Source organism: Manis javanica, chromosome 5 (genome assembly GCF_040802235.1).
Source record: "Manis javanica isolate MJ-LG chromosome 5, MJ_LKY, whole genome shotgun sequence".
Lineage (NCBI taxonomy): Eukaryota > Metazoa > Chordata > Mammalia > Pholidota > Manidae > Manis > Manis javanica.
In genome coordinates, this window is record NC_133160.1 from 9,030,809 (window position 1) to 9,058,567 (window position 27,759).

Genomic DNA, 27,759 nt, shown 5'->3' on the forward strand with positions numbered 1-27,759 from the left:
ATAGAATCATTACTTGTCTTCTCTCTATATACTGCCTTTCCTGTGTCCCCCCTACCCCCCACTACATTATATGTGCTAATCGTAATGCTTCTTTTTCCCCCTTATCCCTCCCTTCCCACCCATCCTCCCCAGTCCCTTTCCCTTTGGTAACTGTTAGTCCATTCTTGGGTTCTGTGATTCTGCTGCTGTTTTGTTCCTTCAGTTTTTCTTTGTTCTTATACTTCACAGATGAGTGAAATCATTTGGCACTTGTCTTTCTCCACCTGGCTTATTTCACTGAGCATAATACCCTCTAGCTCCATCCATGTTGTTGCAAATGGTAGGATTTGTTTTCTTCTTATGGCTGAATAATATTCCATTGTGTATATGGACCACATCTTTTTTATCCATTCATCTACTGATTAGTTTCTCTTGATAACTTCCCATCCACTCCTTCCAGCCCCCCTTTCTTCTCCCCGCTAGGCATCTGTACTTAACATTTGGGCTCCATCCTTCTAGACCTGCTGTCCAATGTGGTAGGCACTACTTGTGGCTATTTAAATTAATGGAATACAATTCAAATTCCTCCACATTTCATGCACTCAACAGCCACATGTGGCTAGTGGCTGCTGGGTTTGGTAGTGCAGTCATAGAACATGTCTATCTTCAGAGAAATGTGCTGGGCAGAGCTGCTCTAGATCAGGGTTCTCGAACCCAGGACTGCTTAGATCTGGGGCTCAATAATCCTCTGTGTGGGGCTGTGCCCCTGGGCTGTAGGATGTTCAGCAGCATCCCTGGCACCTGTAGATGTAGCAACCGAACGTCTTTCTAGATATGGCCAAGTGTTCCTAGAGCATGAGGTGGGGGTATGTGCAAATCCCCGCCTCCCCCACCCCCATTCCCCCAGTTCTTTCTGTATCTTCCCAGTATCAACATTGAGACTACAGTTTTCCTGGACTCTAGCTCCAGGAAAGGTTGGTGTGTCATGCAGGCAGTTCAGCAAATATTTACCAAGTGCCTGCTGATCGCCGTGGTACTCAGCACAGAGGGATCGTTTCTTTGGAGGCCAGCTCCTGGTTACAGTAGTTACCTTTTCTGGAAATGTTGTTCCCTTGGCACCTCCCCCTGTAACATTGCTTTTCCCTTGCATTTCAGCCAGATTGTGTTTCACTGCTGCACATCTGGCCAGCACACTAGTGGCCATCAAAACGTTTTGTTTTAGAGTCAAATCATAAGAAAATTTGATTTGTTTAAACGGTCTAAGCTGGAATCAGGTAAAACTAAATTACTTCTAGCCTCACATCTTTTAACCTAGTTGAACAGCTTTTGCTGTCAATGGGTGAGAAAATTTTCATATTTTCTTTTTTACCTGGAAAAATAAGAGTGATATGTACTATTAATTGAACCCCTGTTATGTGCTAGGTATTTTCCTATGCCCTTTATGTAGGGAATTCTTAATCCTCATAGTGATTCAGCAAGGCAGGACTTTTTGTTGTCATTTTACAGGTAGGAAAAGTGGGGGTCACAGAAGATGGGTAGCCCAAAGGCACCCAGCCAGCTTGGAGCAGGGCTGGGATTTGCAACCAGGTCCTCTGGCTGAAAAGCCAGTGTTTCTCATGCTAGCCCATGTGATCCTGCTGTTTTGAAACTGTGTCTCTCGCCTGTTATTTCTTCTTCGGCCTCTCCATTAATTTCTGACTCTTAAGGGATTCTGTCCCTAGCACATCTCCCCAGCCCCTCTAGGAGTGGGATAAGAGTTACTTTGTCATGGCAAGTGACAGACAGCTCAGCTTGGTGTGAAGAAACAGCAGCAGTCCGTGGCAGCTGCCACAACACGGCACCAGGCTTCCCCTGCTGGGACCTCTGGGGGGATGAAGTCCACCCCCTACACAGACAGGCTGTGGCGGCAGCCATTAGGGGAAAGAGAGTTGCTGGTATTAAATCCAGAGAGGAGCCTGGCTGCCACCTCTTCTGTTTGGACAGATGGGGGGGTTGGAACTTGGTCACTTGTAAATTTGCCATCAAGGTTTCTACTATGAACAAGTGGTTCCCAAAATATGGGCAGGCAGTGGCTCTGGGTGTCGCAGTGATGGCATCTGAGTAGTTCATGGACAGAAAGTAAATCAATGGCACTGAGACATGTAGCAGGATACTTACTTACTTTTTCAATTGTACTTCAGTATTTTCAACTTAGAGTCAATTTTTTAATAGCAGACCCTTGCTCGTGTCTCTGTGATAAAGAAAGGAGCAGCGAGCAGGCAGGAAGCTTTAGGCTCAGAGCCACTGCACCCAGGGAGAATTTAGTGATATTATTGACTTTTTCTTCTCTTGATTTTGATGTTTACCTTCTATTTGTGGCAAGTAATACCGATTACCCCTTTCTGATAGTGGTATGAAGTAATCTTTTAAAATAAATTTATGTAAATACAGTCTAGGGCAGGAGTTCTCAACCTGGGCTCTACTGGCATTTGGGGCTGACCTGGCCCCCAGCCTCAGTCTGGATGCCAGTAACCGTCACCGCTTCTGCTGTGCGACAACCAAAAGGGTCTCCAGACGCTGCTGCCGAGGCTCCCCAGGGTTGGGGCGGGGGTGGGTGGGCGGGGGTGGGAGGTTGATCCTAGTTGAGCCCCACTGATTTAAGGTAAGCACGTCGAGCTCAGATCATGAAGTTAGGAAGTAGAGGTAGTCGGGGATCATAGAAGCTCTGTGTGTATATGAAAATGGCTCAAGTCTGGGGATGGCTGAGGCACGTTTCCTTCAATTGTGAGGTCCACTCACTGGTGTTCATGTGTGTGTCTTTCGGCACTGATGTTGGATGAAGAGCGAAGTGAAGGGCATAGCTTGAAAGGGATGTTCTCCAACCATGCCGTCTGCTAGGACTTCCTGCCCTGCTGGAATGTTCTGAATCTGCACAGTTCTGTCCATAGCTGCTGGGCATGTGTGGCTGTGGAGCACTCAGAAGGTGGCTAGTGGAAATGGGGAACTAAATCAGTATAAACATAAATAGCTACATGTGGTAGGAGCTACGCTGTTGGACAGCACAGCTCTGAAGAAGTCAGAGCAGAGAGGTCAGGGTGACAGGACGCAGGCTTTAAGGTGTGGATTGCATCCTTTAAAGGCTTAGAATTGAAGACACATCAAACTGACAGGAATGTCTTTACGGACAGTCCAGCCATGTGGTAGACAGGAATATCAGATGGGAGATTTGGGGCAGCAGCTAACAGATACCAAGCCAAAACTGGCTTGAGGAAAACCAAAACAAAACCAATTTGGGCAAGTCACTGAGATCTCTGTGCTCAGTTTGTCCACTGTGGAAATGAGGATGATGCTAGTATATCCCATGTAGGATTGTTGTGAACATTAAACGAAATGATGCATTTCTCTGTAGAGTGCATCTCTATATCCGTAACATTATGGGAATCTGTACCTTTCCCATCACCCTTTCCTGGCACACCCTGGTCTGGATTTTTGCTGCCTTTGCTTATCTGGATGGCAACAAGCTTCCTGAAAGATCCCGTGTTTCTACTTTTTTTTGTTAATATTCAACTTCATTAAGCTATAGTTCACATACCCGACAATTCACCTAAAGTGTACAATTCAGCAGTTTTTAGCATATCACAGAGTTGTGCATCATCACACAATCAGTGTTGGAACATTTCTTTACCCCAGAATGAAAGCTTACACCTGTTAGCCGCCTCTGCTCTTGCCCGCTGCTGTGTCTTCCCTGCCCGGCAGCCAGAGACTCCTTTTAGCAGTGTATGTCAGAGCCTGCCACCCTCTGCTTATAGCCCTCCAGTAGCCCTCCAGTGAGCCCCTCTGTGCTTGGAGTCCAATCCATGCTCCTTGCCGGGTGCCACGGGCCTGCGTCGTCTGCCCCACGCCTCCTGCCGTGATCGTGCATTCCGGCTGCACCGATCTTTCTGTGCAAACACGGGCCAGGCTGCTGCCCACCTCCAGATCCCTGCCGTTGCAGTTCGTCTGCCTGGATTGCATTTCTTTGCATGGTTGCATGGCTGTTCCTTTTTGTCCCTCTGCTCCATGTCACCCCAGCCCCTCTGGCCACCCAGCCTCCGGGAGCCACACCCCTGCTGCCCCCCTTTTGCCTTTGCCTTATTTTATTTTGGGTGGTTGTTTACCATCTGTATCCCTCCCCTAGAGTGTAAACAATAGGGGCAGAGGACTCTGCCTTGTTCATTGCTGAATGTGAGGCCCAGCACCTGTGAGTGGCAGGACGTGCTAGGTGAGTGAATGCATCCCCAAAAAACCAGCAATTACTTGTCTTATTATTATTTGTAAGTGTTCAGTAAATACAGTTGGCCCGCAAGTCAAGTTAGTGGTGTATTGAAAGTGTGGAAGTTATATCCACTGCAGGTAGAAAGTGAATACATGAGGTGACAATAAAATTGGTGTAATGAGATCAACTTGGGGCTAATTGCACTGGGCTCAGGTGACACCAAGTCCTTATTTTATCCTGTGCCAAACACCCCGATTTTGCGGTGAGATCATACGGAAGGAGAAGGCCAGGATCCCGTTCCAATGTCTGGTCTCCTCAGGACCTGGAATAGTGCTTCCTCTGTCCTAAAGGGAAGCAGCGGCCTCAGCTTGTCGGGGAGGTGTTCTGCATTGGCAAGGCTGTCCGCACGCGTGTTCTCCTGCTTTCATGCAAAGAACAGCATCCTGGACACCACCTTCAGCCCCTTGCTCTTCTGCTTAGCACATCTTGCAAACACTCTTCAGGGTACACAGCTCTACTGCATTCCTTAAAGGCTGTGAATCCTATTTTGTGGGTGCCCCTTGTTTATTGACCAGCCCCCCTTGGATGGCGGTTAGGTTTGTTTCCAGCCCCCTGCTGCCTCAGCACCTGCTGCGCTGGCTGTCCCACCACTTTGCGCACACGTACACGTCACAGGTTAGGTAACGAATAACTTAATCTGATAGCTTGCTGAGTGGAACCTTTTAAAACAGACAAAACTCATAGAAGCTCTCAATATGACAGTATGTGGTTTCGCTTAATTTCATTCTTCAGCTTTCACTAGAAACATACAACTGTGGGATCCATCATTGCGGGTTTATTGTAGGATGGGGAGAGAATCTCTTGCTCCCAGGGGAGTCAGTCATGACCATCAGGACGGCTTCTGCAAATAGAGGGTGTGCTTCCTGTCAAGGGAACCCTCCCTGCACCGTCCCAGCTTCCTGTATTCATTCAACACTTGGTGTCCACCGATGGCCAGCATGGGTGATTTGCACTCAGGAACAGGAATGGGGGTGGCATTCTGGAGTCTTTTGTGTGTGTCACTGGCCCTGGGACAACTTAGAATGGGGCCAGCAAGGGTGAGTTACTAGAAGTGAAACCTGTCCTTATCAGAGCCACGCTCCGCCCTCAGCACCAGTTTACTGGAATGAGGATGCTATTTTTAAGAAAGAGCATTGTGTTTCATCATGGAAATTTTGAGCTTGAGCGTCTGAGTAGGCAGCTTGCTGCCTTGCTGATCTTTCGAGTCCTGATGCCCAGGGACTGTGTTAGCTTAGCTCTGTGCCCCAGGGCTCCACCAGAGCGTGCCTCGTCTGGAGGAGGAGGAGGACAAGGGAGGTCTGCCGTGGACAAGTAATCATGTAAGTCCTAACCGGCTGGTCGGTTTCATGTCAGCTGGCAACGTCCCAAGGGGCTAGCAGGGCTGGGATTTCTCCCTCCTGGCCTGTGTGCCGGGGCAGGGAGGTGAGCAATTCAGCGTGGGGTGTTTCCATCGCAGTGCTTACAAGGGCTTGTAATTCTCAAAATGCCTTGTTTATGGGCTTTCCTGAAGGACAAGCTTCCTGTTTGGGGTGTTCTCAGTGGCTTTTTTTTTTTTTTTTTTTACTAGGGCCATCCAGATTCTCAGGTGTTCCCTTGTCTTGTGCACAGGGGATCTGGGAGCAGGCATGCCTAACGAGCTGCCCTCTTGGGGCAGCCAGCACAGCACTTGGGGGCAGTAGGCCTGCAGCTGTATGCATACTGGCCCATCTCCAGGTTATGCTGGGCTCTGAGTCCCTGGCTTCCTGGCCTGCTCCTCCAGTGTGTTGCTAAAAATGAGATGTGGGTGTGGAGAAAAGAATCTTTACCTTCTCCTTGATATAGTAATCTTGGGGTAACCAGCAACCTTGACAGCATAGGCTGGCAGAAAGATTAGGGTTTAGGATAAATGGACGTGGTTCAAGGCCAGACTCGGCTGTTGCTCACATCTTGGCAAACGTGGGTGCTTTATTTAACTCTTCTGAACTTTCCTCTCTTGTTTGTCAGATGTAAAAGTAATAACAGTACTTATATATATTTACCTTTCCAACCTAAATCTTACTATTTTAAAAGCAAATCCTCTTGTTTTGAAATAAATAGTTTGGGCTTTGTGAACAAAGCATCTTTCACTTGGCCCGCAGCTCAGAAGCCTCAGCTTTGTTTCCACATCTCTTTGAGGGAAATGCCCCATTTGTGGCTGTGGTCCTGACCCAGTGAAGATGCTTTAGAGAAAAACGACCTGAGAAGAGTGGACAGGTGTGGGCGTGGCCTTGATGGTATGGGCGTGTCTTTCCCCACAGGTGCTGCGAGTGGCTGAGATGCTGTGGCAGAGGGGAGCCCAGGCCCCGCACGGTCTGGCTGGGGCACCCCGAGAAGAGGGACCAGAGGTACCCTCGAAATGTCATCAACAATCAGAAGTATAACTTGTTTACCTTTCTTCCTGGGGTATGTATGGGCAGGGACCACACCCCTGTTTTTCTTCCCACAGCAAACGGGTGCAGTGGTACCAGCCTTAGAAGACTTGGGACCCCACAGCCGAGCATGCGTGGCTTTCCCACGCCTCCTGGGCCCCTGGCCGTCCATCTTCCCTGGTCCTGACCACCTGAGGGGGGCTGCCTTCTGTCTACAGGGCTGAGGGGACTCCACCTGATCCATTAGAATAATTTCACATTTATTTGGTGTATTGGGCCTAAGAGTGAAAAAGATATTTTGAGGACCTAGCATTATAATCAAAACACCAAAAAAATAAAAAAAATCAGTAGTGCTTACATTTTTGCCCCTATCATCAGGAAACACATGTTCAGTATAGGAAAGTTGGGGGATAAAAGTGTAGAGACATTTTTAAAAAGAAAAATTTCAACCCTGCCATCCAGAGAAAGGATGCCTATTAACGTTTTTGCTAATGAGTGTTTCTGTTCTGCTTAGTCTTTGTGGCCCATTAACGTATACAAACCCGTGGGCATGGAGTCCACAAAGCTTTCCCTCAACACTTGCACAAATACCTGTTTGCATCCCGCGTGGCCTCCAATGCACACTGATTGACTTGAGACGCTAACAACAGCAATCAGTTCCGATGCCAGGAGGAAAAGAAATGCCTGTGTTGGATTTAGTGGGAGAATACAGAAATACGAGTACATTGAACTAGCCTAAGGTCAACTTGAATGTTTTTTTTTTAAATAAAAGTATCATTGATACACAATCTTATGTTGGTTTCAGATATACAACACAGTGATTAAACAGTTACTCATATTATTAAATCCTCACCCCTTCTAATGTTACTATTTATCAACATAGCAACATGTTACAAAATCATTAACTGTATTCTCTGTGCTGTATTACTACCCCCATTACTACCAACGAACCTATGTTGTCATTGTGAATTATTGTGCCCCCTTTATTCCCTCCCCATCCCCCACCCCCTTGGTAACCACTAGTCCCTTCTTGGTGTCTGAGTCTACTGCTATTTTGTTCTGTTTTACTTTGTTTTTATACTCCACAAATAAGCGAAATCATTTGTATTTGTCTTTCTCTGCCTGACTTACTTCACTGAGCATCATACCCTCTAGATCCATCCATGTTGCAACTTAAATGTTTTTTTTTAAGAGTGATTTTGACTACATTCGTTGCTAGCTACCTCAACCCCTCACCCCCACTCCCCAAATTTCAGTATCTTCAATGAAGGAAAAGCTTATTTCTCATTCATAGAGTTTGTAATGTAGACGAGGCCACTCTCCTCCATGTCATAGCTATGCCATCTGGCATACAAGGCCACCAGTGTCTCCAGGACTGGGAAGGAGGGAGGTGGCTGAGCAGTGGCTCTTCACTGCCCTAGCCTGGGAGAAGTATGTCATTTCTGCTCACTGCCTGGTGGCCAGGACAGAGGTGAGTCTCACTCCCAGGGTACGTGCGAGCAGTCCAAATGCTGCTAGAACCTACCTGCCACCAGGATGGGATTCTACTATGTTTATTTCATGGTGTTGAGATGATATTGTAGAGATGACAATTTATCTTGCTTTTTTGAACAATTTTATAGTATAAGCATTTTCTGTTAACGTTTTGAGTGGCCTGCCTGTACACAAAAAAGATTAAGAAATAAAATGGGATGCAGTTGAAGCCCCCACTTGCCCTTCTCACTCCAGAAGAACCCACGATCTTGAATTTGGTGTTTCCATATGTATCATTATTTACTTTTACAAATTATGTTTCCATTACCCCTATGTATTTTCCTAAACAGTCTCATGTTTTAATCTCATGACAGAGGTAACATGTCAGGTGTGTTCTTCTGCAGGAATGGTTTTTAAATATTGTTTATCTCCAGTAATGCTACCCTGCCTCACTGGACAAGCTTTGAATGTCATCTCTCTCTTTGTTGTAGGTGCTGTTCAACCAGTTCAAATACTTTTTCAACCTCTATTTCCTGCTACTCGCCTGCTCCCAGTTTGTTCCTGAAATGAGGCTTGGAGCGCTCTATACCTACTGGGTTCCCCTGGTGAGTGTAATCAGCATTGCTTGTTTCGGGACCACCGGGTTTGGGAACAGAAAGTTCTTTGTTTCTCTTACCCAAGCATCTGGAAAGGCCTAGTGACCTTTTAAGGGACAGGATGCCCTCAAGCCAGCACATCGTGGGAGTCTCTGAGATTTTAATGTCGAAGCTCCATTTCATACACAACAGGATAAAACCGTTGTAGAGCTTCTGCTGTTCATTCATTCTGTCATAAGCTGTTCAGTCATTTCTTAAGCAAGTATGTACTGTATCCTTCTTGTGTGTCACCTGGTTTCAGACTCTGGGGACACACTGGCAAATGAGAAAGACAAAGCCTGTGTCTTTGTGGATTGTGCTATTTGACCTGTTTTCTGAAATCACATTTTCTGTTTACTGAATGTGGAGTACTTCAGCATGAGGGGTGGATTAAAGTAACAGATTCTGTGCTTTTGTATATCTGAAGTGTAACAACTGCCCAGCATGCCTCTCCGTCCCCTCTCTTGTCTCCCTTTCTTTCCTCTTCCCTTTGGCAAATGGTTACGGGGCATATGCTGTGTGCCAGGCACTGTGCTGGGTGCTGGGGATGCTGTAGTGCATAAAACAGATGAAAAATTCATGCCCATAGGGTTGATTGTCAGGGGGGCTAGACGACAAGCAGATTAATGAAATCATTTCAAATTATGAGAAGTGCTGTGAAGGTAATAGAATAAGGTCTCAGGGTAGATGGGGCATTCCAGGCACATTTAGTATTTGTTGAGTGGGTGAAAGTGGTGGGTGGGAGATGTATAAGGGCAACTGTAGCCAGAGTGGCCATGAAAGGCCTCTAAGAGGAGGTGGTGGGGAGAAGGGCACCAAGGTACCGACTGCAGTGATGCAAAGGTCCTGTGGTAGGCATGTGCTTAAAGCATGTGAAGAACAGACAAGAGCCCAGCATGACTGGGGTGTGGAGCGGGGGGACTGATGTTTCTTTTTTTCTAAACAGAGACATTATGAAATACAATCGCTGCATATTTCTCACTGGCTGGGACTCAGGGAACACTTTGATTCTCTGTTCACAAATATTGTTAAATTTTTAATCTGGAGGAGATTCTTTATATAAACAAGACTTAAGCCCTCCTTAAGGAAACCAAAACACTTGTTTTTTGGTGGCAGGTGGGAGATAAGGATTTGGTGCATGGCCCTTTGGAGTAGAGGGAGCCAGTTGCCAAGAGACCCACGAGTGAGTGCCCACATGCCACACATACTGTGTTATGAGACAAGTCATGCCCACGGCTCTAGCCCTGAGGAGAGGGATTTATTTTTTCCACACAAGCAACAAAGGTGCTTTTGGGATATGAGATCAGTTCTTTCCTCTTCCGAGTCATTTGTGGGTGAGGCAGGATGCTGGGAGCTGGCGTGGTCTTGGATACGCGTCTTTTCCCTCACGCATTCATGTTTGCATGCATGTACTGTTACACACTGAACACTGCAAGCTCAGGGGCCAGACTGACAGAATCAAGCCTCGAGACAACTGGACAAGCTCCTGTCCCGTCCAAAACCTGAAGGTGCTGCTCGGCCCCAGCACATGCAAACATGAACCTAGGGCTGCCACACCCAAGGGTCAGAAGCTGCAGAGGATTTCATGGGAAACCCTAATTTTTTGGTTTTTCAGCTCTGCATCTGTTTGCTACATACCTATGTAAAGTCCAATCATAAGTTACTTATTTAAAAAAAGCCAGTCTCTAATTATATAAAGTATCACTTACCACACTGCCTTTTATTGATTACCTTTTTAAAGTGTAGTTATTTGAAAGTTCATACATTCACATGATTCAAAAACCATAAAAAAGGCCCTAGTAAAAGTTCGCCCCCCTGTCTGATTTACGCCCGAAGCACTGTCGATCATTTCCTGTCCATCCTTCCAGAGTTTATAAACAAGCACAGGGAATGAAAATTCTTGTCCTTCGCCTGCTCCCCTAAACCCCTTTTTAGGAAAAAGGTAACAGGCAATACGTAGTTCTGAAAAGTATTTTCTTCCTAGCTTCCAGCATCTCCTTCTCTTGCCTTTTAAACAGTGATAACTCCTTTAATAAATGGTAAAGCGCTGTATGAACTGACCGCACCCCTTCTCCTGGTCGGCTGTCTGCCGGCTGTCAATTTGCAGTCTCTGCTCTGCTTATGGATATAGGGGGTCCTTAGTACCTCCCACTGGTGCCTTCCAGGCTCAGGAGCCCCCAACACTCTGGGAATGTGAGATTCCAGAGGCTACCTCTCAAGTCTTGTCTACTGGATTCTCCCCAAAAGCAGATCCTGCCACTTTGTACTGCCTCCAAAGTGGCTGCTGTTCATTTTTCTTTTCCTTTTTCAACTAAGAATGAGCAAGTGACTATTGGAGAAAAATTTGAAGAACCACTGTGAAAATAACAAACAACACCACTTGTGCAACCTCCCCTGCCCCCCAAGATTCCCCAGTTATCTGTTTCTGGGGTATTTCAGTCTCCTTACATATGCCTTATTTCATATACTCCCTAACATGCATTATGTTAAACTATATATATTATGCAAATGCACATGTTTTCTAAATCGGACCCAGTGTGTCAAGAAGGCAACTCTGTGTCACTCACTCCTGCTTTTTGCATCTCGAGCATGGTATCTGCAGTCTGGTCTGTGCTGTCTCCCCTCATGGTATCCGTGTACCCAGCCTGTAGGATCAACCCTTCATCCCCTACGTTTTGGGGTGCAGGCCTGTAAGCACCCCTACAGCCTTGTTTACATTACATTTGGCATCTGTGGTGGGGAGGGGACGTCAGCCACATTTGGCATGAGATTTCATTCTCTTAATCAGGATTTCATGTAGGTATGACTGGTGGGGGGAATGGAATTATGCAGGAATTTACATGCCTGAGAAATAGCTGGGAAGAATATGAGCTCAGCTCTATTGAATTCTCTCAAAGGCAGTTATGGGAAGTTCCCACGGACTTGAAGGGAAAAGAATTCCCTACTTGATGAGAGAGAGAACAGAGCAAAGGAGAATGAGGAACCTGCTTGCGGTCACACCAGGGGTGCGGTGTGTGCAGGGACCTTTGCCGCAGCATGGTTTTAATTGCTCAAACATTGGAAGCAAACAAATGCCTGTCTCTAGTTCCCTAAATGCTGGCATAATTATACTAAGGAATGTTGCCCAGGAGTTAGAAATGGTGAAGTCACCCTGCCAATGCTGGTGTGGGAAGGTATGAATCATGCTTTTCTGTACATGAAAAGAGCGTGGTGCAGAATAACCTAGACAGGATGCTCCCGTTTTCATGGACCCCTACCCCCCAGCCAGCGAGTATTTCTCCATCCTGTGTATGTAAACATGCAGAGTTCTGCAAGGCTCTTCACCAAGCCAGTGGTGGTCCTTGGACTCGGGAGTTGCCTTTTATTCTCTCATGTGTTCTTGATCGTACCATTCCCCTACTTGTGTCTTCAGTCACCTCAGCACCTTTTTGGAAGTCGAGGAGTTACAGGAAACTGTAGCTCAGATGTGCGGTTGGGGTGCTTGAAACCCATAGAGCAGAGTTGCTCGCTGCTGCAAGGGGAGGTCAGAATGGTACAGGGGCTGCTGACTGAGCATCAGAGTGTTGAACACGACCCCCCTGTGGGTGCTGTTCCCTTGTTCTTTACTAGCATTCTCTGCATCGACAGCGGGGATGGCAGATGTCCCTCCAGGCACAGTGGGTGCGGCAGGTAGGCTGGAGCCATTGGAGAGGACTGGGGTCACCCAGAAGCTCCCCTGCCCTTCTGAGGAGGGCCTCACCCCAGCTCCTGTCCACGTCTCCTTGGTGAAATGAAGCTTGGTGTTCCCAGGAGTTGCCAGCAGGCCTGACTTGCCCTGTGTGCAGTCTCCATGGCCCTGCCATCTCTGCGGTCTCCCAGCCACTCTCCTGGTCTCCCTGTGGATAGAAGCCAGGCGGGGTAACCGCGGCTGCCTGCAGTCCTCAGGATTCTAACTGCATCTGGGCCCCTTTTTAAGATGTTTGTCTTACAAACCTGCCTCTTTTCCCAGGAGCTACAGAGAAGGGGTTGGGGGACACAGACACATTAGCTTCTGTTTCTAGCTGATTACCCCTAGATTTCCACATAGAGAATCACTGTCTAGTTGTCGTGTGGAACACATCTCCCATCACCCTGAAAGTCCCCTTGTCTCAGATCCAGCTGTGAGTGCGGTGGTCCAGAGTGAGAGCTGAGAGCCGAGTGGCTGAGGTACCGTTCCTCGCTGCACCTTGAGAAATTGTATAATTTGAACATGCTTTCTGAGCCTCAGTTTCCTCATCTGTAAAATAGGGGCCATCATGCCTACTTCTTGGCTTGTTGGGAGGGAGTAAAGTGCTTCATATGGCTTCTGTGTACAGAATGCTCTCAGGAAGTGCTCTCATTTTAATTGTAAGGTTCTGGTGCTAGTGACATCGTTGTTCATGGTCTGGATTAAGATTTAGCTTATAATAACTTTTTTCTTGTTCTTAACATATTAGAGGGAGAAATTCCTCAGGAGAGAGCTGACGTAATCCATAAAGTTACCTGTATCTGTATGGAGACCGAATAATCTAGATTTCTTTTTTGTTGTTGAGATATAATCTATATACCATAAAATGCACAACTTTCAATTCATTGAGTGTCGACATTAGTCAGCACCCATGTAAACACTGCCCCAATCAAGATACAAAACATTCTCTCTCCCTGGAAAGTTCCCTTGTGGCCCATTCCAGGCACCTTCTCGCCAACCAGAGGTAACTGCTTTTCTGATTTCTCTCTCATAGATTAGTTTTGCTCTAGCAAACCTGTTTTTGATGTGCAACTTTACAGAAGAGCCTTTAGCACCTTCAGAATTGCTTGTCTGTGCACTATCACCACCTACAACTTCTTTACAAGCTCAGATTACCCCAGTCCCCCCTAATAAAGCCTCTTTCTAAATATCTGGATATTCGGGACCTCTGATGTTGGGCATTGGAATTTATTTCTGGACTGGATTTGCATCTCTTTGTAAAGCAATTTCTAGCCTCAAGGGTGTCGGGTCCTCTAGGATTAATGAGAACGGTGTGTTTGCTGGGTGGGGCTAGATACTCAGGAGGCGCTATTTGCAGCAGGGAGGTGAGCGGTGCTGGCTTTGTATGGGCACACACACTTCCCATTAGCATCGATGGGATTTAGCTAGGCCCACGCAGAGAGATACAGAAACTGGAATGTTTGAAAAACCAAACAACTGAAACTTGGGTTCTGGCCCAGAATAACACACCAGCAGCATGGAAGGGTGCTGGGGTTCTGTGGGCTGGATCTGGGGTCTACAGAGGCAGATTTTTCTCTCCCTGCTACATAAGGTCTGCTTTTATTCTGAAATGTAGCCATTTAGCTTTGGCTGCAGTGTGTACTTTACATCTGATTGGAAACAGGAGTAATCCTTTGATTGTAAAGAAGTATAAGCCTTTGGAGGAGTTCCACAAAGCAGCACATCTCTGGCTAGATTTACATAAGAGATTTAAAGTCCTTTGAATCGAAGTTAATATTTTTCATGGGGTAAATAGTATGAAAATGCACTCCTCAGTCACTACACGGGGGTGATTGTGCTATCTGTGTTTGAAAAGTGACTTTAAAGGGAGGGATGACGGGGTATTTTGTAAGAAAAATGAATGAATGTTCTTGCTTCTATTGATACAAGGAAAAAAATTAAGGTGGAAATAGATTCTTGCCACAGGTGGCTCATAGACCAGTCCCCACCAGATTCTATGACTTGGGGTATCTGACTCTGAATAGTTGGAGAGTTTAAAATTTTCTTTTTATTAGTTGGTATTTGTGCAATGAATACTTCAGTTTGTTTTCTTTACAAAATTTAAAACATTACAGGTAAGATAAAAGGCCCCCATCAGTGCCTCCCTTACCCCGCTCCAGTCCCTTCCTTATTGAGGAATCTAACCGGTAGACAAGGAAATTGGAAAATCGTTAGCAGTGCACGGACCGTTGTTGTTTATATGAATGGTGCTGCACTGTATGTTCTGAAAGGCTGATTCTCCTGCGAGGCAGGTTAGTGCAAACCAGCATCTCTCCCCTGTACCTGGCTGCTGGTCGCCCACCGTATTGGCTCCGGCCACCTAAGGGCAGTGCGGCAGTTAAGAGCCTGGACTCTGGAGCCAGATTTCCTGGGTTATCATTTAAGAGCTTTATGTTCTCGGGCAAAACGACTCAGCTCTGTGCCTCCACGTGTTCCTCTGTAACAGGGTGACCTCAGCAATCATAAGGGAGCGAAGCATAGAGTGTCGGCCTCAAGCCCGTGAAAGAGCACACTGCACATGGTGTTGAGATACGTATCTTACTGGGCACCATCACTCAGCCACTGCCTGCACACAAAGGGTTCTGGCTATATTTTTCATTCTTAGAAACTTTGGTGGTGGTGAGTAGGGATATCTTTCTTTTGTGTGCCGGCCACGTGTTTCTCCAGGGTATGCGTGCAGCAGAGGTTAGAGAAGTGAGCTTCCTGGGGCACGTGCACATGGAATAATTAGCAGGCCCTGCCCTGCTGCCCTCCCGAGTGGCCTCTGGCCTTTGCTATCCCTGCAAAGGCCGGTTTCAGCAGGGCTCACCCTCTCTCCCCTCTCTCCACAGGGCTTTGTGCTGGCCGTCACTATCATCCGAGAGGCGGTAGAGGAGATCCGATGCTATGTGCGGGACAAGGAAGTCAACTCCCAGGTCTACAGCCGGCTCACAGCAAGAGGTCAGCCTCCTGGCTCCACCAGCGCCACCTCCTGCCGCCCCGCCTGGGGCCACAGGGTTGCAACTCAATCATGGGCTGCTGACAGTCAGGGAGCAAAGTTCAAGGCCCCAGGCGGGTGGGTGTGAGGGCACCTCGTGGCCGAACAGTCACTCAGCTCCTGGCACCGTGGAGGCCAGCATGTGCAAGGGACCTGGGGGAACTGGTGCTACTTCCCTGGGCTGTCACAGCCCTCTTAGAGCTGGTTCTGCTGGCTAACTTGTGCATCATCAACCAGGAATTAAACTCTGTGCATTTAGCATCCTCTGCATTTAGCACTAATCCCTCTCTTGGGCTGGCTGAGGAGGGAAGGCACACTCCCTGTGCATGTGGAGGCTGCAAACCCTGTACTCCACAGGTTTCCAAAGGAGACTATTTCAGCATTGCAAAGCTGTAACAGTAGTTTAATAGCATTAGTTTTTAAAAAGGTACCCGATTTACATAAATACTGTATCTGTGAAGATTTCTTTGAAGGCATCTTAAAAACCCTCAAAATTAAAGAGTGGAGAGGGTATATAGGCTGACCCATAAAGATAAATGACTAGATAACCTTTAGTCATTGAACCCCTTGCAAGACTTGTGCAATTGAAATGGTGGAGTTTAGAAAAAACCCACCCAAATACAATCCAGCCAATGTTTACTTCTAGTTAAGCTACAAATTCTACAATAGGTTTCTTTAAAAGGTTGGCTTCAGAAACGAGAGAATGTTACCCAAAATTGCTCAAGATTCCTGACCCTGTTTAGGGATTAATAATATTTTCGGGGAGGCAGAGGGGAATAAAAACCATGCCTTCAGGAAACTGAGAATTCTGAAAGAGACAAATAAGATAGATGCCTAAGAAAACTTGGAGTTTGTACCCAAGCCAGAGTGTGAACTGCTTAATGTTAAGTGTTTTTAGTCTTCGGAAGACTAACGAAGCAGCCATCTGTGGTTTCAGGGTTTTGAATATGCTTTGCCCCACCAACACAAAAATGTGAAATTGTAATAAAATTCCCTGAGGGCATGAAAATATTTTGTTTTAGTGCATTGAAATAGATTTTCATAATCGGTGGTCTTACAAGTTTGCAAGTCTCTGGGAGAAGAGGAGATTTAGAGTTGGCATAGAAATGCTTTATTACTGTTAAACTACTGTATTTAGGGCATTTAGCTGCCTAAGAAAGAAAACGCAGCATAATCTTTGCAAAGGCAGGTGGCTTGGGCTTTCCACGTGGATAATCAGAAGACTCTTCTGGGGGGCGTTGTTTTTTGTAGTTCGTGTATATTAAATCCTCCCTTAATAGCATATTCCGACTATAACATTTAAAATGCTTGGCAACCGACAATAGCCCCTTTGGAGAGGGTGCGGTGGATCTATTTAGCTCACGAGGAGGGGCCTTGGGATTCCATTCATTCATCTATCCAGTTGCAGACCCTCTTTGGTTCTTTTCATATTGCAATTGCTTTTCCCGTGAATGATTTTTCTGCCCTCCCCTGCAGACCCTCTTCTCAGCTCCTGCTCTAACTTCCCTCAGTTCTTGAAAAGATCCTGAAGAGAATCGGCAGATGGCTCTGGCCTTAAAAACTTGTCTCCCTTTGTTGTTCTCCTTTTGTCGCCCTTGCTGTCATCGTCATGCCGATTCGACAGTAGGGAAAACTCAGCAGAGTTCTGAATATTAACCCAGACCCTCGCTCTGAAAAAGCACCGAGGAAACTGTCAGCTTGGGAAGTGATGGAAAGGACTTTAGTTATTTGATACACGCTGGGGGAAGGGCCAGAGCAAGGAGCCCAAACTGGAAGATTTCCGAGAGAAGAGGAGAAAGGAAACCCTTTTTGACCTTACTGTTAATGACTTAATAATATTTTCTTAAGTGAGTCTTTTCACCAAGATCTTCACGAAGTAAGTTCAAAAGCAAAATGAAAACAAATATGTATATGTGCATCCAGGCAGGGCTGTTCTCTTTTTTTATCACGTGCCATCTTCAAATGTAATTTTCAGCACTAAAGAGTTAAAAATGTTCAGAGACCAAAATGTCAAGTCCTTGATCACGAGAATATAGGCCATGATATTTACCTACATTCTGTATCATTTCCTGATTACTAATAGCAGTCCTTGTACTAACACAGTAAAATAATTTCTAACTAGCAAGGGTTGCAGAAGTCACATGGAGAACTCCTGGTGCCCTTCACCTAGATTCATCAGTTGGGCACATTTTACCACATTCGGGTTTTGATACTCTCTCTCTAAGCCATCAGAGAACTAAGTTGCTAATCATCCCCTTTTAGCTCTGAATATTTCGGTGTTTAATTCCTAGTAATCTGTCTCTTATACATAACACAGTACAGTTATCAAAATTGGAAAATCTAACATTGATATATTACTGTTAATCTAATCTACAGTTCTTACTCAGAATTTGCCATTTGTTCCCTAAATACTCTTCAATAGCATTTTTTTCCTGATCCTGGAACCAGTACAGATTTGCCAATTGAGATTTGTTTGTGTTTTCTCTTCAATCTCCTCTAACCTGGCAAAGCTCCTGGGGTTTCTTTGTTAGGACATGGACATTTTTGAAAAGGACAGGCCAGTTTTAGGTCAGTTACTTTATAGCTTGTCCCTCAATTTGTGTTAGATGCTTGTTAGATTCACAACACACATTGTTAGCAGGAAATTAATATAGTTTTAAGATTACCAGTGGCACAGATTCTTGTTGGGAAACTGCCAAACTTTTAGAGGTAGTATGTTAATCAAAGTGAAAAAATTTCAAACTTTGAGAAAAAAGAATGTCATTTTAAACAACTGAAATAAAGCCTGAAAATAGGGAACTCAGCATGTGGAGGAAAAATAATAGTTTTTTTTTAATTGGTGCTGCCAACATTTTAGATCATCTTAATTTCATTCAAAGTATGTTTAAAATGATACACCAATTGGAGTAATTTTTAATCTAGTTGTCACAGTTTAATAAGCATTTGAAGTATTTTAATAATAAAATCAGCCTACTCCAAATGGCAAATTTTGAGTAAGGACTGTAGATTAATGTGGAAATGACCTTTTATTCATTCTTTTAAGAATTTTGAGACTCCATCATGTCCCAAGTCCATGATAGGTTTTGTATTATAGAGATAAGCAGAAGGGGCTGGGGTTTCAGGGAATTCATAGGCCAGTGAGGTATTTAGGCATATAAATAATTTAGAAATGTAGCCAATAATTATATTCTAGTAGTGTGAGTGTGGTGGCCCTTACAAGGGGCGTTCCTTTCCTGACCACTGCATTCCCTGTTCTTAGCACAGTTCCTGGCAGTTGAAAAGGTGGTGGTTTTAAGCTTGTGCTCTGCCCAGATGCCAGCGTCCTGCCTTCCTCCGTGCTGTGTGAACAGATCCCTTAACCTTTCAGTAAATTGGGGATAATAATAGTGCCTATCCTAAAGAGAGTTTCGAATAGAACTCTTGTATGGTGGACTTAGCATGGTGCCTAGGGCTCGGTGTGTGCCGAGGACAGGCAGTGCCGGTCGGACCGTAGCAGGGGTTTGCTGAGTGCTGGTGGATAGGTAACGGAGGAAGGAGGTCATGGAAGCCCTTTAGAGGAGCTGATGATGTCTTCCCCAAAGAAGTAACCTTCATCCGGAGTCTTACCGGATGGAAGAGGGCAGCACTGGCTATATAATTTATGGTGCCTAGTGCAAAGTGAACATGGGGGGCCCTTGTTCAAAAATTATTAAGAATTTCAAGCTGGTAGGAGTAGCGCATTAAGCCAAGTTTGGGACCCTTCTGGGCGCAGGTCCCTGTGCCAAGGTCACATGCCCATGTCGAGACCCTGCTGTGGAGTTCTCCAAAGGCTGTGGTGGCTGGGAGTGTGGGGTACAGACCCCCAGCTAATGGCTCCATCTTGTTCCTCCCAATTAGGTTGTGTTTCCTGAGCGTTTCCCTCCTAGGAAAGGAGAATAAAAGACCAGGTAGGCCAGGGAGGACCTGAGACTCTGGGAGAGTTGATTCTGTGATCTAGGAATCTGTATACAAGGCAGGCTACAGGGAAAAGGTGTCATTGGAACTGTTGAAAAAATACTGTCCAAACTGAAAAACTGGGGGAAGTGAAAATTACCTACTGTAAGCCAGCCAGGTGCCTGACAAGGTCTAATCTTAATTTTTTAAACAGCCCTGTGGAAGTAGATCTTACAGATGGGGACTTGGGCTCTGGCGGAGACAGTACCATGTCTGAACAGTCCTGTGACTCGAACCCTGGCTTTTCTGAATGTAAAACCTGTAAGTCTAGGCACCTATTATGTGCCAGGAGCTGAGCTCAGTACTTCTGTGTAAACTGTCTCAGTGATAATCGTGATGTTCAGCCTTAATACATACGCTGCAGAAGGGCTCTTAGGTTTCAATCATTTTCTCTGAGTCCAAATAAATGTGTCAATCCAGCCTCCTCCTTCTATGCTGGATAAACTGTTGAAAGCTACACGGGAGGATAACGCTTACAGATAAATAAGCATTCCCTCTCCACGTACTTGAAATCCCCATTTATAATATGATCAGAGACTTAAGACAGGCACTTGGACCTTCATGAGTTTTATGACTTTTGATTACAGAGCTGTCTTCTCAAATTAATCGCATTCAGGGTACTGGAAATACCAAAGCCAAACAAGAGAGGCTCTTGAAGTAGTTGCAGACCCAGCAAAACTTAGGTTTTTTTTTTTTTTTGCTGGAAAGATCTGGGTTGGGTCAGAAACGAATAATTAGTAAATGAATTATTTTTCTTATACGGGTCTTCCCCAAACCAAAAGTTTAATTCTGGAAGGGGTTCTGCCCCGATCATCACAGGAGGTGAGGGCAATTGGATTTGCATTTTCACAAGATGAATTCCCTGGGTCTTCATACCAGGAATGTTTTCCCAGACTAACTTGTGATCAAGGGCTCAATGAAGCAAGCGGATAATTAGCCTTGAAAGGAAGCACAAACAGAAGCATATTTAACACAATTGCCAATGCTTCCTTTCCCGCTGAGGACATCTGGGCCCATGCTGAACTGTAAGTCATAAGCCACAGGTCTGGACAAAAATGGCAAGTATCCCCCCCCTCCATCTAGGGCTTTTTAGTACATATGTGGTATAAAAAGCCAAACCCATCCTTCCTCTTCCCCAGTTCCTGTAATGCTGCTGTATTCAGCCTTTCCCAGCTACGTAATGACCTTAAGAATCACAGCTCCATCTGAGAGTGATATCTTTATTTTCATTTGATTCAAAATCCATCCACCTTGGACCATGTTTTAGGATTGCTATTAATGTGACTAAAGTTTGAGGTCTAAGGACATACACGTTTTCCTTACTGGGAGCTGCATTCTATTGGGGTGCATCAGGAAAAGGTAGGGCAGTGTAGGGAAGATGCCTTCATTCATGGGGAGCTGTTTAAGAGCTACTTCACTGATTCAAAGCTGTATTCCTGAACACATGTACCATTTATGTTTGCAAAGTATAGACATGGGAGACTATAATATGCCTTATCCTTTTTTTTTTTTTTTTTTAGAGAAGAGAATTACAGTGGTGGTCTTTCTGATAGTACTGTAGCAAAAATACTGTTGGGGTCCTTCAATAAGCAAAGAATTCCTTTCTCAAACTTCCTTCATTAAGATTCAGAACATTAGCTTTTCGCTAGTCTTACTTAAAGCACATCTTGCCAAACACTTTCTCAGACATTTTCTGACAGATGCAAAATTGTTATTTCAGACCTGTAAGTTTCTTTTTTCTAGATACTCAGTTTCGCTTTATTACAAATCATTGGTGAACTGATCGATTGTTTAATTAAAGAACAAAAAAACCAACCCTGAAAGAAATCTCACATGCCAATTGCCCTGTTATCTTAACCAAAAGATATTTCCCCCTTGCAGTGGTGGTAGTGGAAGGGGTTGGTCTCTGTTTCATTATTATTGGGCACTGGAAGCTAGGAGGACCTTTTATATATTTATTTTAAAAGCCTCTGTTGGGTATAAACCTGTTACATTGAAACTTCATCCTTTCTTTTTTAAGTTCCCACTAATTTAAACAAAAGCCCCCGGAAGTGGCGGTGGAATTTAAAATAATACTTCTCGTCTGTTTGCCTGTTTTCAAAAAATAACACTCTTTTCTTAGGCTCTGGGGAATGCAGACAACTCTATTGGAATATGAAAATTTCAACCTTAAACCTGTGAACTCTGCTGGGACTGCAGAGGCATTTTAACATCAACCCCAGGAAATGTACACATGCTACAGAATTTACAACTCATCACTGTCACAGTCAGATTAGAGTGAGCGTTAAAGAGTAATACATTAACCAGGGTTAGTGCATGGAGATTGCTGTTGGAGACCTACAAAAGCAATCAATGTCCTACGTGCACAATGAAAAATAGAAGTATAGCTTGAGGTGTTTGGGGTCAAAACATAGGGCCACACATACTAGTGCCCCAGAATTTATTTTAAAAAAATTTTTCTTGCAGGCTGTTCTGCAGTTTGACTGAATTGTCGTTTGCTTGTTTCGACTCAAGGGAAACATCTGGTTTCTCCCTGCAATGTAGACAAACTGCTCTTATTCTGAAGCTGTCATCCATGAAAAGCATGGTTTGGGCTGAATAGGTTTGCTTATGAAAGGCTTGGGGTCCATCTCTATAGAAATAAACAGCTCTAGTAATTGGAAGTTTGTTCCCTGTTATAAACTCTGGCTCAGAGGTGACTTAGTTGAAGTGGCGAAAGCTAAAAGGGATACATTTATTTTTTAGAAGGCATTTAATGATTTAGGATGTGGCCGGTAGAGAATTTTCCACTTAACCTTTGTAAAACATCTCTTACCCAACTTCTGCAGTTACTGAAAATGTATTTAAAGATCCCAGAGTCTGAAGGTTGAAGATTGGGTGTTACAGGATCTGAAGGAGAAAAGAGGTCTTGGGGGAAAAGTTAAGAGTTTTGGGGCTTCAATTCTTAGAACTGGGCCAGCTTTTCCTGTGTGCTTTATAGAGAAGATACTACCGAGTATTTGTACTACTTTTCAGGACCAGCGATGTAATTTGTGGGATCCTGTACAAAATAATAATGTGGGACCCCTTGTTCAAAAGTTATTAAGAATTTTGATGACAACAGTAGTGAGTATACAGGTCAAATACTTATGGGGGATGGCTCTACTTCTGTTTTAGGGATCTCTGGGGAAGGTGAGAGAACAGGATGAAAATAAGGGTGCTTGGGAAGAATGCTAATTTCTCTGGGGTCAGGGAGATGTTGGGAGAGTAGTTTCTCCTAGTCAGACAATGGACTGTAGGGATGCCCCTCTTTTCTTTGAGACAGGAAATAATAACTGTAAATGTGTCACTTTTTATTTCTTACATTTCTTTTTTGGGGATTTTTAAGTACATTTTCAGTAACTGCAGAGGTTGGGTAACTGCTAGAAGATGGGGCACTCTGCCAGATTTTGTATCTTGTTCTTTCTTGTTTTGCAAGAACATTCATAGAAAACACAGCATTGTTAGTGTAAGATAAGAGATAATGTATTTTGGGCCCTTTTCACAACTTTAAGTTTTTTCTTAATGTAAGTTAAACCCAGCCCCTAAATACTCGGCTTAATCCTAACCTAGGCCCCTTTTTCCCTCCTCTTTCTGCTGCCGTGGCGATGCCTTCAGTCCTAACTTGTGAAGGCCTTAGAGAGGCACATTTTATTCAGATGTTGACAACCAGTCGTAGTGCCTGGCGAGGGAAAAAACCGGTTTTTGTTGGAACATAAACATCAGTATCTGCTTTCCCTTCTCTTTTCTTCCTGCACTTTTTCTCCTTTCATTCTGTTTTTGTCTTTCCTCATTCAGAACACACACATACACACGTTAAGCATGTGTCCCATATGTAGACATGAACTGCGTATTTTTGATGGCCAAAAGATGGCAACACAGGTCTGGAAACCCAAATGTATGGTCAAGATCATGTATTAGCTCAACAGAGCAGGAGAGTCTGTTGAAGCTGCGAAGTTGAGGTCTGTGCCCCACTAGGTCCTGACATGCTAATGAGGGCGCTGTGGCTGGCTGCGGGGCTCCTGCTGCCCCCCTCCGGGGCTGCAGCCAGAGGCCTGTTGGCTGACCGGCAGCTGCAGAAGGAGGGCTTGTGCGAGCCACCCTCGGAAACCACTCTGCAAACAGCGGATTAAAGGGGGTTTTGTTGAGGAAGAGCAGATGGGCAGAAAGAGGCAGAGTTCACATTAACTGATCATAAATCGGACTCTGTTTTAGAAGGAAAAAATCTGGGCCTGGTCACTTAAAAGTCTGAGCTAATTTAATTTATTATTATTATTTTTTCCTATTAGAAGAGCACCTCATGGTTATCCTAAAAAATTTAGAATTTAGAAAGTGCATATATATGCCAGAGAAAGGGATATAAAACCCCGTATCTCCCCAGAAGGATCACCGCCAGTTCTTTTAGTATAATCCTCCTGATTTCGCCCCCTCTCCTGCTAACACCCCTACATATACATGTGTGATGATTATTTAATAAGAATTGGACACATGCTCTTCTTTCAGTTAGAGAGGAAGAGAAAACTCCTAACTAGGTGTTGAAGATCAGAACACGGGCTCATTGACAGTTTGGGTCAGGCCACCAGCAGGAATTTTAGTAATAAAACCAAAGACAATGTGTAAATTTATGTCTGGGAAGGCAGGGGCAAGGAGAAGTTCATTGGCACGGGGCCGCAGTGAATTTACAATCTGCTTTCGCGGAATGTCTTGATATATATAAGCTCCCCTAAAAGAAGAGTGCGTCCGCGTGTGTGCTCCCCGTCGCCCCCTAGCGGGGTGAGAACTGTTCAGGCAGGAAAAGGTTCTGCACATGGGCTTAGTGGGTGTTCTCCATTCCCTCGGTAAATATTTTGACATAATAAATACTTGAGGCTATGGGTGTCTCTCTAGCATGCCAGGGTTCCAGCCAGTGGATTGAATTGAGTGCTGTTTTTATGAGAACGAGGCAAGATTCAGTGCTCAGTTCGTGAGGTGAGATACTCAGCCTAGGAAAGTCTAGAAGTCCTCTAAGCAGCCAAGGGTTGGTCCAACTCGTTAATCATTTCCTGCAAGGTTTCTAGGAGTCATTGGCTTTTTAGTGTATCCCTGTACTAACAGCAAGATTGAACGAAATACAAAAATTAGCTAAAATGAAACCTTGGGGAATCCTATCAGGAGGAGTTATTTCAACAAAAATAACTGGAATGCTTTGAAAAATCTCAGTGGTGGTGAATGGTGCTAAATAGACACATTACATTACATGAAATGTAAAAAATATTGTGGAATGTTTGTGAAAATCTAGAATTGTGCGCTGCATTTCATCAGTGTCTCAAATTTCTTTTTAAAATGTAATAAACTAAAGCTAGAAATACTGGTCAGTGAGTGCTGAATGAATGAGTACATGGAGAGAACGGCAGATGCATGATTCAAATTTCATCCTTGATTTGGGGCACGTGGGAGAGGATTGAGAGACATGTTTCTTTTCTCTCACTTGGCTGAATGTTTGTCACTTAAATGGGCTTCTTACCAGATACCAGTAACATGATAATTTGATGGAGTTGCTCCCTTGGGTGGGAAGTCAACCATCCCCAGACTCTAGGTCTCCATCCTCTCTGGGTTTGGCCACAGGGTGCCGGACCACCTGACTGCCACCAGCCCTTCCACCTTCATCTCTTGCTGTTCCCTGCCTTCCATCTGATGATTCTGGTCTTGCAGGAGTTCCTGCCTGCGGCCACCCACATGCATCTATGACTCAGGTGCACCACTTTCTTACTAGTTGTGCATCCGGCCAGGTCTGCACTTGCATTTGTTGACACACACACACACACCCCCCCCCCGCCCCCGCATCCTCCCCCCACTCACTCATTGTTTTATTTATTGCCTCCTTCCCTGCACTAGATGGTAAGTTCCCAGTAGCTGTCCTTGTCTTTAGAACACCTGGCATACAGCAGGCCTTCACTAAATGGTGCTTGTGCCTTGCTGTGCTGGACTCTGTTCTAGGTCTAAGGAGATTTCCCTCTTTTCTGTACCTTTGCACACTGGACTCATACACTGGGCCTCACACTCTATTCTGTACTAGCATCTATCTGCCTGTCTTCTTACCAGCTCCTGGGTTTGCAAACTACAGCCAGTGGGGCAAATTCAGCCCCCAGCTTGTTTTTTTATATAGCCTGGGAGCTAAGAATGGTTTTTACATTTTAAAATGTAAACTATAAATGTACAAAAGACTTAGCCTTTGGTGGGGAACAATTGTTGGGAGAGTGAGAACATTGCCTCTAGGCCTGTAAAACCTAGACCATTATTGTCTTGGCCCTTTACAGCTCAGGGGTATTGACTGTTGGAGACTGTGAGCTGGGCAGGATAAGGGGGATGGTCTTCGGTCTCTGCATTCCCGGGACATGGTACTCAGGAAGTGTTTTTCGAATTGAACTGGACCAACGGTTTTTTAGTCCCTCCTCTGGAGTCAGTGGGGGTGCGAATCCTGCTGCTGACCTGAAACTCTTGGGGAAGATAGGGCATCTCTGAGCCTGCTGCCCTCATCTGAAGCTGGAAGTGATACCACCTTCTTCTGATGGCTGTAGTGAGGAGCTAATGATGCCGCCAGGAGGGCGATATGTATAGTGCTTAGCACAGAATTAGTGTTTAATGCTAGATGTTATTGTTTATCCAGATAAACATCCAGCAAAAGTGGAATCTGATCATAATCATATAAACCAAACTATATTGCAAGTTTTTAAAAAATGAGTCATTTTAGGTTAGCTTCTTCCTTTTTGGTGGTGTTGAAAATTATGAGTTGATCTTCTGACCATGTTTCTGACTCTTAATTTTCTTCCCCATTTCTGTCGGTTTTTTTTTTTTTTTTTTTTTTTGAGACTGAGTGAATCTCTTAAATGGTGCTGATGTAGTAAAGCTTCTAAGGTACCTCTAAAGCAGGAGGTCTTATTTGAGGGCAGTGAATTATCCCAGCACTTCTGGAAGTAGGTTGTGTTCCTGGAGCAATCTCTGCAGGGGTGGGCCTTTTCTCAGGGACGCAGGAGGTGAGGGTGCTGTTGGGTGGGTGGGGGAGGACACACACTTCAGAGTGGACTGTATTGACTTTGTGGGCTGGGGACACTCTAAAAATGTGAGGAATTGAAATAAATTTAGGCATGATGCACCTTGCAGTCTGTTTTTTTGCAGGGACAGTGAAGGTAAAAAGCGCCAACATTCAAGTTGGAGATCTTATCATTGTTGAAAAGGTGAGTGGGGCCTCACAGCTTGTGAGGTTACTGTGTGTGTGCGTGCGCATGTGTGAGAATGGTACGTCACTGCCCCCACTTCACAAATCCTAACATGTAATTTGTGTATCTGGTAGACTGATTGAATGTGTGCTTTTGGAATTCTATCCTTCAGCTCTGCCCAGGGAGAAAAATCTCTTTCCCATGAGACATGCATGCAAAATATTTTGACAAGGTTTATGTGTGCTGGTTAGCCAGCAGTCCTGTTTACCGGCACTAGTTTTGATTTCTTATTTGATGTGTTTGTTGTTTTGGGGTCTTTTTCTGTTTTAACTTACAAAGTCTTTTCTAGAAGTCGACTTGCTATGTAAGCCTGTGAAAATTTTATATTTACCTTTTGAGCAGTTTTAGCTTGCATTTTTGACTTAAACATTGTGCTTTTCTATCATTTTATGGAGAGTCAGGGGTTAAGTGTAACATGAGAATAGTAAAAATTTTAGGCTAGAAAATGCATTTTGTAAAACAGCTCTGTTCGTATCTTTGTTACTTTGGCAAACATTCAGATCTCTTTTTAGTGTGTATATTTGGAAGGTAATGGAGTTTGGGGGCGGTTCTGGAGAGTCTTGGAATAATATTTGATTAGAAAAGGGTTGCATCTCAGCTCGTTTCTGTAGGAAGTGAACTATGCTCTTTTAAAAGGATTAAATCCAAGACCTCAAAGTTGATTTGAGGTGAAGTGAAGCTCTTCTGGTGGCAGCTCAGAAGAACCACACAAACCCTTTATGTTATTGCAGACTTTTCTGTTCATAATTAAGTGAGGGCTGCTGTTGGCTTCCCTTTTTTTTTTTTGAGAGTGGTCTTTGTTGCTTCATACTACCTGACTTTCTTATTAAAATCCCACTTGAAGCCAAATATCAAGCCAGAAAATTGGTAGAAGCAGAAATCGCAAGCAGAGTGTACATATATCTTTAGTTTCAGCAGACAGCCTGGAAGAACGCCAGCCTGGGTAGCCAGCGTTAAGGGCCTGGGTCAGTCCGCGGGTTGGAATTTCAGGAGGTAATGGTTGGATTCGCTAAAAAAGTAGAA

General features: G+C 44.8%; 1 protein-coding gene across 6 annotated transcripts in view; it reads left to right on the plus strand.

Moving 5' to 3' along the window:
- Positions 1-27,759, plus strand: part of ATP9A (ATPase phospholipid transporting 9A (putative)) — a 114,813-nt gene that overhangs the window by 12,589 nt on the left and 74,465 nt on the right. For 4 of the 6 annotated variants that reach the window (XM_073236433.1, XM_073236429.1, XM_073236430.1 and 1 more), the window contains exons 2-5: positions 6,550-6,694; positions 8,625-8,738; positions 15,345-15,453; positions 26,621-26,694. In XM_073236433.1, the coding sequence (XP_073092534.1) occupies positions 6,550-6,694; positions 8,625-8,738; positions 15,345-15,453; positions 26,621-26,694 (442 nt within the window). Of the gene's footprint in view, positions 1-5,424; positions 5,593-6,549; positions 6,695-8,624; positions 8,739-15,344; positions 15,454-26,620; positions 26,695-27,759 lie in introns of those variants that run through there. The other 2 variants (XM_073236434.1, XM_073236431.1) reach the window with 2 other exon arrangements.